Source organism: Sus scrofa, chromosome 4, assembly GCF_000003025.6.
Source record: "Sus scrofa isolate TJ Tabasco breed Duroc chromosome 4, Sscrofa11.1, whole genome shotgun sequence".
Taxonomy (NCBI): Eukaryota; Metazoa; Chordata; class Mammalia; order Artiodactyla; family Suidae; genus Sus; species Sus scrofa.
The window spans coordinates 110,718,812-110,732,045 of NC_010446.5; the positions used below are offsets into that span (position 1 = coordinate 110,718,812).

The window sequence follows — 13,234 nt, forward strand, 5'->3', positions numbered from 1 at the left end:
CTGTGCTACCAAGAAGCTTCTAGTGGGGAGAACTAGACAATAAACAATATCCTGTTTAACTCACTATAGGGTTAATGCAGAAATGGACAAAACGTGCTGCTTTAAGGAGAGGTGAAGTTGTGTCTCTGAATCATGTGTACTATGTAGAGAAAAATACTAAGGAATTAAATAGCTCTTAGTTTCAGCTTACACTGTACTGGTGAAACATTTCATATCCTCTATAATCCCAACTATAGAATTATTAAAGGAATAGAATTATAGCATTCTTGAAAGAGATAGAACTTTGGTTTTCTGTAGAATCAGAAAATTTTCTACAAGGTCTTGTGTCCATTTAAGCAGAATGAGAAAATCTGCAAAAAGCAATAGTTTTGTGAAGTGTAACTGCTTTCTATTCATCTTTCTTCTATAGAATTTATCTTGGAGGAAAATATGGTTTTTAACAATAAGATAAATGTATATATTTTAGTTCTGTAAATTAAGTCTTAGGTGCAATATTTCACAAAGGAGATCTGATGATGCAACTTTTGTGTTTATTGCCTGTGTCATTTAGACAGAAGTGAAATACTAAAACAATTCATTCAAATATTTTCTCAGTACCATATGCCAGGTACCAGGTCCCTAGCAGCTGATACAGTTTGAGGAAGGAAATATATACTCTGTAAGCATATAATGATACCTAAAAGCAATGTATTAATAAGCAAAAGTACAGGTAATTCCAACAATTTGAGTTAGCGTTTACTTAGTCGTTTCTCCGAGAGATGGCACTGTTGAGTTGGCTTTTTTCTTTTCAGACAGACAATAGACATCTTTGTGTCACCCAAACAAAGAAATATTCCTGTACAGCCCCTAGTCTCCCCCCAGCTAATCACATGCTACTGGAACTGACTGTCTTGTGATCTACTCCACAGTTGGCACAGATTAAAAAATAGTGCTGTATTAAAAAATTATCTGACACATTGTAGTTAATGGAAAGGAACAAATTGTTCCCCAGTTTTCATGGAGCTTTGTCAGTTCAGTAGCTGAGAACTTGGAAGACTATTCTAGCAATTTTTACCATCCTGCTCAGATGCCATTTAAAAATACCTTTAACTTGTCACCTCTCGCTATGGTTGTTCTGACAAAATGTAAATTTATAAATGTAAAAAATGTAAGTCGTTGCAAATTAACACAACCAGAAGGATTTTAATGTAAGCCTTGGGTTGGGTGCCCTGCACCATTCATTTTGCTCTACAATGAATATATTCTCATTTGGATTTACCTCCAGTTTATAATTAAAAGTAGTTGTTAGCTGCTTTATTTAGGTGTAACATTTTGTATACTTCATATCTTCCTACTTATTACCTTTTCTACTGAGCAACTTCTAGCATTCCAAAGAGTCAATAAGGAGGATATCTAAAACTGGTTTTACTTCCACTGTGTGTTCCAGAATAATGTGCCTCTCCTTCCTGCGATAAACGGAACAGTGTAGGGGTTTTGTTTTATTTACTGGAGACAGGATGCTAATTTAAGGGACATCATATACCGAACACCAAACTTGTGCAATGCACTCACTGCAGGGTTAAAACACTTTGGTAAAGACAGATACGCATCTATACAATGATCATCTCTCAATTAGGCACTGGGCAATTCTGTCCCCCTTTTACCTGTCCCTTATGTCTAAGCTACTTTCTAACTCCAGGAAAACCAATAGGCAGTTCCTCCTTTGGTTAACTCCCTGCAGAAGAGGAAGATGAGTGAGGAGAGAATTTTCTTCGGGCTCGCATGAGTCACGGATGTCCTAATGTCTATCTGCCTCCGCGAGATTTAGCCCACACAGCTCTCACTCACTGTAGACAAATGGGGCACTCCAACCCTGCAAGGGTTAAAAGCCAGACGCACCGGTTAATGACAGAGCCCCCATTTCCAGCTAAGCGAGCTCAGGGATTCCCTGAGGAGATTTTCCAGGCGCTGCAGCAACCCAAGGAATTTTAAGGGTGTCTCTGGGGAAGAAGGGACCAATTCAGCCCCAACTTGAGGGTGCCAGAGGGAGGAGCTAGGGGTCGGGGCCCCACGGAGTTGGGGGCTTCTCGAGAAGGAGGGAAGCTCCCCATGCTAACTCTGGAAGCCCGGCCTGGGAGACGCCGGGCGATGGGGGGATGACCTCAGCGGTCTCTGCCACGTTCCAGCCAATCAGCCCCGCATCTTGGCATCCGAATCCAGGACCCCCTAAGCAGGAGGCGCCGCGAGCCAATCAGCAGTGGACCGGGGAAGAAAGACAGGCGGCCAGCCTATGGGCGGAGAGGTCTGGCTTGGCGTATCCAGGGAGCGCCGGCTCCAGCAAGGGGGGGGAAGGTGGGCGGCGCCGGCGGGGGTGGGCGGGCGCGCCGGGCGGCAGGTGTCGACGGCGTCGGCATTCGGCGGCGATGGAGCGGCCCCGGGGAGCTGCGCAGGGCCTCTCGCGCTGGCCCCACGGCCTCGGCCTCCTTCTCCTCCTCCTCCTCCAGCTGCTGCCGCCGGCAAGCCTCGGCCAGGACCGGCTGGACGCGCCGCCGCCGCCCGCTGCGCCGCTGTCGCGCTGGTCCGGCCCCGTCGGGGTGAGCTGGGGGCTGCGCGCGGCCGCGCCTGGGGGCCCGGTTCCCCGCGGCGGCCGTTGGCGCCGCAGCGCGCTCGATGAGGACGAGGACTGCGGCGGGGTCCGGGACTTCGTCGCCAGGCTGGCCAACAACACACACCAGGTGAGCGGGCGCCGGGCCGGGGCACCGCCCGGACTGTGAGGTGCTGCCCCCGGGCCCCTGGCGGCCGCCCGCCCCGCCAGCGCAGCCCGGCCCTCTGTCTTGTCCGTGCGCCTCGCGTCCCCGCGGAGGAGACCCCGGCTGCTCGCCAGCCCCGCTGGCCCGCGCTCCCCCGGCCGCAGCCCCGAAACTGCGGCTGGCCGGCGGGCGGGCCGAGTTGGGCCCGGGGAGCTGCCCTCAGATGCCGCGGCCGAGCATGTTTCGTCACAGGGGAGGCAGGCTTTGACTTTCACGGGATTCTTTTTTTTTTTAATTTTTTTTTTACTTTTATTTTTCTGTTTAATTGTCAAAATCTCTCGAGCGTCGTTGTTTTCCGTCTGTATAAATAATTAGGATCCAGTAACGCTATACCCCACCAGGAAGCTGGAGGAGTAATTACCTCTTAAGTGCTTGGAGAAGTTGGGCTACGCAGAAGCAAAGGTGTGTCTTCGCCGGGTCAGTACTTTCTGGGTGGGTAGGCGGGTGTTCAGTAATCCCAGAGCAGTTATTAGATTACTGTGTGTTTTAACGGCTAAAGGAACAAGCTTGGCAGTGGGGTTGATAGTACGTATATGATCTCTCTTACGCCTTCGATTTGACCTTCTGTCATGGCATTGGACTGTATCCCATTGTAACAAGATTTCCAACACTTAACACGTTGCAGATATTCTGCTTTGAGTTAGGTCCTCGTCGAAAACTTTAAAAATTATGGCAGTTCTGTCTCTGGGGATAAGCAGCTCAACCTTTGCATAGTACTACTGGTTGACAAAGCCAGTTGTTGGCTATGTCCTGGCTCCTTGCACCTTGGGCGTCTTCCTCATTTTTTTTTTTTTTCTTCCTAGAACTAGCGATTTAATTGCTACCCACATTTGCGTAATATATTTACAATTGAATATATTTTCTCTCTTCTATCCATCCCTCCTTCCTTCCTCTTTCAAGGAGAGTTGCACATGGGGACAGAAGTGAGTGGTTAACTGCACTTGTCCTTTTAGAACCACATGCTGTAATAGCCAAATCCCCCCTTGAACTGTCTTTCTCCCTCTGCCTGGATTATACTTATTACCTGTGCAGAATTCTCTGGTCTGGGGACCCAGGGCAGTTGCAGTCAAAGCACAAGCTGTCAGGGATAACTCTTGCTAAATGCAGTCCAAGCAGCAGCTGCATAAAAGTGGCCAAGCTAGTGCTGACGTGTGGGACAGTTTGGGTGCACACAGAGTGGAATGAGAACTGAGAAGTCTTCCTGTTTGACAATAAAAAAAAACTTACAGACTTCCATCTCAGTGGGGAGTTGAGAAAGGCTTTATAACACTAGCGCCTCATTTATAATGAGACCATTTCCTTCCTTGAGCCAGCTGGACACAGCATTCCTACTCCACATTTCAGATTCTTCTCTTGCTAGCTGACCTACCTTTAGGACCTGCTGCTACTCCTGGATTTATTCCTTTAGTCAGAGTCTTCCCTGTTTGGTTTGAATTGATATGTCATTTGTAATGCATTAATTTCTAGAAGTTGAAAAAAAAATGGCTCAAGTAGGTTCTTAGAACAAATCCACTCAAGAGCAGATCTGAATGAAACCTCATTCTTTGAAGTCCATATGTTAAAAAAAAAAAAAGTCTTCCCTCTTTTTCTTTCATTTTATTTAGCTGCTGTTTCCAGTGATTTTTTTTAAACTTATTTTTTTAGCCTTCTTTCAGTGACCTCATTTAAAAGAATTGCTTTTGCATTTCTTAATCATCCATGGTTTCCTCAGAGATTCCATCTTTTTTGTAGCATGTATATGTGGAAAAAGTGAAGCCACTATCAACAGTCTTCATCTTAGAAATGGTTGAATAAAGCAGTTCTTAGTGGTGCACCCCCTTAACCAAGAATTTTTATGTTGTAGTCGGTTCTGCTTTTCCACTCTATGTTTTTAGAAGCCGTAATAAATCATCCTGAACTCTATTGAAGAGATCCAGTGTTGGGGGATCCTTTATAAACTGTGAAATAAAAATATCAGCATGACTTTGTATTAGACATAGTGTATACTTTTGTAAGCTGGGAAAACGCCTTTTAGAGTAGTTTTTCATAAAATGACAGGATTCAATTCCCCAAAAAATGAAAAGTTCTTGCTTCTCTTCTTCTCTGTTAGAACTCGCTGTGCATGTCAAGCCACCTTACTTCATGTAGTCAGTGTACCTGGGTGCCCTCCAGATGTCCAAGATGTGCTAGATACTCGGGGTGCCAAGGTAGAAAGACGAGATAATTCAACTGGAGAACGAAGAGCCTCAAAAGGCTTTAGCAAATCTAGACCTATTTCTGTGGCTTATGTGGCGTGTGAGAATATGTTGGTGTTTAACTAAACTTCTTCTTTTTTTCTTTTTTCTTTTTTTTTTTTTTTTTTGTCTTTTTGCCATTTCTTGGGCCGCTCCTGCGGCATATGGAGGTTCCCAGGCTGGGGTCAAATGAGAGCTGTAGCTGCCGGCCTACACCAGAGCCACAGCAACTCGGGATCCGAGCCGCGTCTGCAACCTACACCACAGCTCACGGCAACGCCGGATCGTTAACCCACTGAGCAAGGACAGGGACCGAACCCACAACCTCATGGTTCCTAGTCGGATTCGTTAACCACTGCGCCACAACGGGAACTCCTAACTAAACTTCTTAGGGAAGCAAAGTAGAACTAAAGCATGATACGGCTTTATAGTCTTGGGGTTTAGGAAACCTGTGCCTTAGTGACCCATAACTCGGGCTTCTTCACTCATGAAACCCAACAAGTATGTGTGTGCGTATTTATAAATGCTTCTTTCTTGGACTTGATAATAAGCTTCCTCTTGCCCTTAATCTCAAACAGTTTTTGTGCCACACTTTTAACAGATTCTTTCCTTTAAGTGCCTGGAGTGTTCATGGCATGTATAACCTTTATGCATGAGAGAAGTTGAGCAAGCCTAGAAGATTTTATTAATATTGGTTGCTAAGTTGGACTGCTTCAAAACATTCCTCCATATAAGCACCCCTTTGAGGTTAGGCATGAAACTCTGTCTTAAAGAAACAGACGAAATGCCTTGGCCAGAGTTGTGGTGGTGGCTGACATAATTTCCTTACTTCTCATTCCTGAGTTCAGACCATTTGACAATTTCCTTGAAACTTTTAAAACTCATGGTTCATAGAGCCAGGAACTGTTGTCCGTTCTCTGTCCTCCTTCTGTTCCTGTCATTAACCACTTCTTTACACATAGCTTCCCAGCTTCTACCCCAACATCAAAGGATCTGGTTCCTTAAACAAACAGGCCCTGTAGGGAGGCCGTGTTGTATGGGGTGTCAGCTCTGGGAAGAATGTGTGTGTTTGTTTGCTCGTGCTGGCAGGGCTCAGTCCAGGCTGACAGGACTGAATGTGCCTGTTGGAGGCTTCAAGGAGCTGCCCCGCTCAGCCTGTTGTGGATCTTTGTCACACCCAGAAATCTGAAGGTCAGTGCCTTTGATTACCCGGCACTTTCTAACCGCCTCTCTTAGTCCAGGACCCAGCCTGTCTTCATACTACCTTCTTCCAGCACTCCCACCCTCAGCCTCTAGTTAATTGTCCCTGGAGTCGTTTCAGCCGTTCATCTTGGGGCATCAAGGAATAGGAATTCTGCAGGCTCTCCTTCCGGGTCCTGGTTGAACAGAATGAGCAAAATCCTCATGAGGATTCTGCACCCATGCATGTGCTCAGGACACCTTTAACCCCTGCGGGATGGGAAGAGGACTCTGCATTGGGGTTTCCGTTAAAGGTAGCAGCAGAGTTGAGAAACTGTACTTGTTGGGGAACGTCTTCATGTGAGGTTCGGGTGAGGCGAGGCCGAGAGCTCTCCAGGTGGGCCAGACGCCTCGAAGAGACTGCAGTCCAACAGCGGGGTAAGTGCTCCGCTGACTCAGACACTTGGCTCTGCCCATGGTGAGTCTCCTGTCTGTGCAAATAATTGCAATAAGGCTTATGTTCCGGTCAGTTTCTAATGGCTCTTGCTGTAATGATGATAATAACAGGCTCTTCATTCTGCTGTTTTGATCTGATATTTTGTGTCAGGTTCACAGAAACTAACAACAACAGCTTCTTTTGCTCTTTGCCCATTTCCAGTCAGCTCTTGCCAGTAAACATCGAGTTCTTAGGGGATGACTGCAGAGACTGTGCCCCCAACTTTGTCCTACTTGGCCTCTTACCCTCGTGTGATCCTCACAGGAAGGGCAGTGCTTGACGCAGAGTTGTAGTGGTCAGCTCAGGAAAGACACCTTTTCTCTTTCTCTCTTCCTAACCATCCCTACCCCTCAAGTTCTGTCTTTACAGGGAGTAAACTCTGCTTTGAGACCTAGAGAAATGATGCTCAGATGTTTTATAAGATTAGAAGCTAGTAATAAGGTAGGCAAGACTATCAAATTCGACATATGATTGAAAATACAGCTGGAGTTCTTTTGTGGCACAGCAGGTTAAGGATTTGGCATTGTCACTGCAGTGGCCTGGGTCACTGCTGTGGTGCTGGTTTGATCCCTGGCCCAGGAACTTCTGCATGCCACAGGCTCAGCCAAAACAAACAAACAAAAAAGTGATTTCTAAAAATATAGCTTTTCAGATTTCCCCAGTAGTTTCCAGCATAACTTCTCTGGCATTGTCTCTGCAAAGCCTCTGGTTCCATCCCTGGTCCAGGAACTTCCATATGCCATGGGTGTGGCCATGTGCTTTTAAAAACAAAGACAAACAAACAAAAACAAAAAAACACAGCTTTTCTAGCAAAATTCTGTATGGCAATGGCTCCAAAAATATTATGAAACAGATGCTGCATTTGTAAATTTCTTTAAAAAAATTTCAGTTATCGTTCTGTCTTTTTATAACCAGTGTTTCTACTGCATCTTTTATTCCTCTTTTTAAACATTTCATGAAAACTTGTTCTTCCCACTGTCCTTGTGACCTCCCTGATCTGTATGTAGGTGGCTTTGAAGAGTAATGGGGCTTGAGGGACAAGCTAATCAATTTCAGTCTGTTCTTAGATTTTTTTTTTTTTTTTTTAACAGTCACTGTAATGGTGACTATTGGGTTAGGAATATGTGGCTTTGAGCTAGCTGGGTTGAATGAATCTTTGTGATAGACCTTTCATGCCTTTGGAGGTTGTTAGGTGAATGCTGGACATGTGGGTGGTTTTTTTTTTTTTTTTTTTTTTTAAGATTAAGGCTCTTTTTCTTTCTCTGTCCTCATCTTCATTTTCAGGAAACCACAGTGGGGGAAAAAAAGAATCTTCTATTTAGAGCCTGTGGTGTTTTGCTGAGAACCTTTTCTATGAATGCAGTTTATTTTCTGTTTTGCATTTCAGTATCTGGCCCTTAACTCCTCATCTACAGTATGAGAAGTTTCACCAGATTTAAAATGTCTAGAAAATTCTGATTTGTATGGAAGAAGAGGAGGCCAGAGATTGCGATCACAAATGTTTATTGGTTGATTCCAAATTTAGAAGCAAAATTGTGGCTGTTCTGCTTCCCAGTTGAACTTGAACATAGCCTGGATTTCACATCTGGGGGTAATTTGTTACCACCTCCAGAGCTTGCTTCAGTGAAATACGAGTGTTCTTAAAGATAACAGGAGTTGTTTGTTTTTTCTTTTTTTTTTTTTTTTCGAGTAATTATGAAAGACGTTTGACTCTTATTTTGGGGGAAATACTTTATTGTCCCTTGTTGGCTGAAAAAAATCTAAAGCTGATCAAAGCTGCTAGCTTGGATAGTCCAAAAGCAAGCCAAATAGCTATCTAGCAGTAAATATTTTTCCCTTCCCTACAGTACTCTGCCAGAACTGGGCTTTTTTTCTTGTTCTGGCTGCCTGTGTGTTTGAAAATAGATGGTCAGCTTACTATTAATATACTCAGCCCTATGCTAGTTAGAAACTTATATATGGTTAATTGGCCTAATTTATTTTCATTAGAAGAAAATGTATGTTTTTTTTTTTTCTTTCTAGGGCTTATGGGTAGTATTTCTCTTATATTTGCTTTTGTTGAGAGTTTTTTTCTTTTCTTCCTGTATGTTCTAAAACACTAAGCTGTAATATTGTAGTTGAGCCAGTTTGTAAACCTGGTTCAACAGGAAGATCACCCTGATGAACCAAGAGAAATTGAACTGGGAAGGAAATTTTTAATGAACTTTAGTACCTCACAGACACAAGATAGTTCAGATCAAATGTTGATCCCGTACCTGCTCTTTGTCAGAGGGATTCAAGTCACGAATATGCTGTATACGGAATTCACAAGAGATAATGTCCAGATTGGAGTCTTGGCTCTGTTGCTTCATAGCTACGTGGTGTGATCATGGATCGTCACTTAACTTTTCTGATCTTTATGGTTTTTTGTTTTTGGTTTTTAAAGTGGAGAATCAACTTTAAGATTATTTGGAGGCCAAATGAGAATTTTTATCAAAATGTTTTGGTAAATGTAAAGTATTGTGTAGATAGCATTCCCTGAAATGCTTTTAGAGTTCAGGCCTGTGCTTAAGAAAAGTTAAACATAAAAACATCCACTTTAGCTATTGAGAGACAGCTTGCTGAGAATTTGGAAGGATTTTGGAAGAGGGCCTGAGCACACTGCAGTGTGGTGGTCTGGGATGAAGAGAGAATCAAGGTGGAAGGGGATTCTTAGGGAGAGCTGTAAGGACCTGGAGGTAAGGAGGTCAGGGCAGGCTCGGGGAGTGGTCAGTGGAGACTTGCTGTTGGGGAGAAGTAGTTGATGAGGAGTGTGACTAAGGTGTCCAGGAAAGCGTAAAGAGAAGCCAGAGAAGACAGCTTTTTATTGCTTGTGATAGAACATGATGGAAGATAGCATGAGAAAAAGAATGTATATATATTATGTATGACTTGGTCACTATGTTGTAGAGCAGAAATTGACACAATCCTTTAAATCAGCTATACTCTAATAAAAATAAAAAATTTTAAAATAGCTCTTTGTGAATGGTGGAAAGAGAGGAGGTATGGGGAGGGAATCTGGTGTTAGGTCATACTGGGGAAAGTGTTTTCAAAGGTAGTGCTGGACATGGGACAGAGCTGGATAAGCCAGAGGTGGACATGGGGAGCCAAGCACAGTTTTCCTTGGAAAGAAAAGTAGAAGTTGACCACTACTGCGGTCTTGGAAGAGTATATCCAACAGGAGAGCAGAATAGAGGGCAGGGCAGACTATCTTTTATACCTGAAGTGCTCAACGTTCCAAAGAATATTCCCGGACTCCTGAACTTTATTGAAGGGGAAAGTGAGCCAAGGCATGAGAGACCCAAGATCTGTAAGACAGTGAAGCCTAGAGTTCCTGTTGTGGCTCAGCAGATTAAGAACCCAACTGGTATCCGTGAGGATGTGGGTTTGAATCCTGGCCTCGCTCCGTGGGTTAAAATCTGGCATTGCCATGAGCTGTGGTGTGGGTGGCAGACGTGGATCAGATCCCATGTTGCTCTGGCTGTGGTGTAGGGCAGCAGCTGCAGCTCGGATCTGTCCCCCAGCCTGGAAACTTCCATGTGCTGCAGGTGCAGCCCTAAAAAGACAAAAAAAAAAAAAAAAAAAAAAAGAAAGAAAGAAAGAAAGAAAGAAAAGGACAGTGAAGCCGGGAAAACAGATTTTTCTGAACTTTTATGAACAAGAATAAGATTGAACTCTTGCTGATAATGTATTTAGCAGTTTAAATCTAGATTGTTAGGCTGATTAGCTAGTCAGATCTATTACCGATGAGGCTAAATGACTTGCTTATGGGTCAGAAGCTGGAAGTAGAATAGTTAGGTCCCAACACGGTGCTGCACTTTGAAGTGTTTCATAGAGACTTGTTTAAAGTCAGTGCATTTTCTGTAGGGATAAGGCAAGGTTATAGACTCCAGCTGTAAGTCACACAGTTGTGACTTCCTTTCTGCTCCTTAAGGTCATCGTTCCCTCAACAGAGCTAAGTTAGTCTTCCTAAGCCTCAGTTATCCCATCATTGTCATGAGACTCTGAAGAGAAAATGTTTTGAAAATCTTGGTACACCGAATATGTAGGATTTATGTCATTTCTTAATAAGCCTGTTGATCTGCTGCTGCGCCCACAGAGCCCAGTTGTCAGCCAAGTGATCTTGGTAAATACCAACTCCAGAGGAACGTGTGCATAAAAAAGGAGATGGATGATGCATCCATGTATTTGATGTTATCATTTGGCAGGTTGGGTGATAGGCTTGGGCGGGGGTAGCAAGAATGAGAGTGAGTCAAGATTGGCAGAAATGTAAGAAGCATATGTGTTCTTATTTTAACCTTCATGATTACATCAAAATTTTAACTTGTTAATATGAGTGATGCTACCATGTGGTATTAACTGGAGTTCTTTGAGGCAGTAGTTAGGGAAGGAACATGATTTCAGGTTAGATCTGGATTCAAACTTAAGTGGTGACCAGGGACAGATGAATCTGTAAGATGGGTATACTAATACCTACCTCTTAGAATCCTTATGGAGATAAAACGAGACAGGGTAGGACTTGGTGTGTATTTATCCTTTATTGAGGATATTTTATAATGATTACCTTCACAAAGCTTCTGATGCATTACCAGTTAGATGCTCAAATATCTGTGAGCACTTAAATTTTTTTTCCACAGCTGTAATATTCCTTGAGAATTAGTATGGGAACAAACCAAATGTGGGTTAAGAAATATGTACTACTTTTGTCCTTGGACTCAGAGTTTTTAAAAAGTTGGATAAAATGAGGGAGGCGAGACACCTGTCCAAAGTGTCTTTCTTGAAGCTATGAGATACGGAGGAGAAAATAACCCCACTATTATCAGACACCTGCTCATCTGGTTATAATAGTTTCAAGGATGTATAGTTATTTACTTATAGTCTTAAAGAACTTACAATTATTTTTAAAAGACTATTTATAATTCAATAACTATTTCAATACTCCTTGAAGCTTTAGTTTTTTTCAGTTAGTGACTGTGGTTTTAAGTTGCTGGCTCTAAAATAGCACTTGGCCCATTTCACCCTCATTCATTAACTGAGCAACCACTATTAGCTTTGTACTCTGTGGCCCTCTCTGAAGTTTTAAGAAATATTGGTGAGATGAGATAGGTACTTCTCAAGAACTTAGCTTGGAAATGTGACAGGCCAGAATGTCAGTGGAATTATTTTTTATCATGTGCATATCTCTTTAAGGTAATATTTCACCACTTCCTGGCCTACGTTAACTCTCTGCTCAAGTTGAAGTTACCTTCTCACCAGTCCCTTTAGCTTGCCATGTGCTCTGTGGCTTCTCCATCTTTGTTCTTCCGGCATTCCTCCAGTCTGAATGGCGTTCTAGCTCTGCTTGAGTTTTTTTCTTCTGTTCTTTACTATAACATTTAACCATACTATACAATGCAGCACTTCAGTATATGTTTTATAAACATTATATGCTTTATAAACATATATCTAGTATATGTTTTATTTTATTTTATTTATTTTTTAGGGCTGCACCTGAGGCATATGCAAGTTCTCAGGCTAGGGGTCAAATCAGAGCTATAGCTACTGGCCTACGCCACAGCCACAGCAACATGGGATCTGAGCCACGTCTGTGACCTACACCACAGCTGATGGCAATGCCGGATCCTAAACCCACTGAGCAAGGCCAGGGATCGAACCCGAGTCTTCATGGATGCTAGTCGGGTTCGTTACCTCGGAGCCACAATGGGAACTCCTAGTATTCTGTTTTATATTCACTTTCATTTTTTCAGTTGGTACTATCAGGACTATAAACTCCTTAAAGGTAGTACAAGCATGGCCCCTTAATTCATCTTTTTGCCTTACATGATCCTGGAGAGAGAGTAGTCATTAAACGTATAGTGTGGAGTCAGACAGACATGAGGTTGTTTTTTGGGTTTTTGATTTGATTTGGGGTTTTTTTTTGGTTTTGTTTTTTATTTTTTATTTTTTGTTTGCTTTTTAGGGCGTCACCTGCAGCATATGGAAGTTCCAAGGCTAGGGGTTAAATTGGAGCTGCAGCTGCAGCTCACGGCAATGCCATATCCATAACTCACTGAGCAAGGTGAAGGATCGAACCCATAGCCTCATGAATACCAGTCAGATTCATTTCCGCTGCACCCATAACAGGAACTCCAGACAGACATGAGTTTGAATCCTTGCTCTGCCACTTAACCAGCTGTGAACTTTGGGCAAAGTACTTAACCTCTCTGACCCTCCTTCATTTATAAAGTATCAGGGATCCTTTATATATATGAATGCTCAGTAAAGGTCAGTATTATTATTGTTATTCTTTAATTCAACAATTGTTTATTGAGCGCCTACCATGTGCTAGGCTTTGTATTGGGTCCTGTGGATATGCAACACAACAGACAAGATCCCTGCCTTTGTGGACTAGTAAAGAAAATGGACATTAAACAAATATGTAATTATAAACATGTTAAGCGCCAAGAGGGGAAAAGCAACTAGAGAAGAATCATTGACAGAGGGCCTTTTAGTGTGGGGCATTAGGAGGGACTTGCTGAGAAATCCTTTAAATTGGTGCT

General features: G+C 43.2%; 1 protein-coding gene across 4 annotated transcripts in view; it reads left to right on the top strand.

Annotated features, from left to right (window-relative positions):
* SORT1 (sortilin 1) overlaps positions 2,299 to 13,234 on the top strand; it is a 70,297-nt gene continuing 59,361 nt past the window's right edge. Inside the window, exon 1 of one of the 4 annotated variants that reach the window (XM_013997288.2) lies at positions 2,299 to 2,714. In XM_013997288.2, coding sequence (XP_013852742.1) covers positions 2,403 to 2,714 — 312 coding nt within the window. In that variant the 5' untranslated portion in view covers positions 2,299 to 2,402. The remainder of the gene's footprint in view (positions 2,715 to 13,234) is intronic. The other 3 variants (XM_021090071.1, XM_021090072.1, XM_021090073.1) reach the window with 3 other exon arrangements.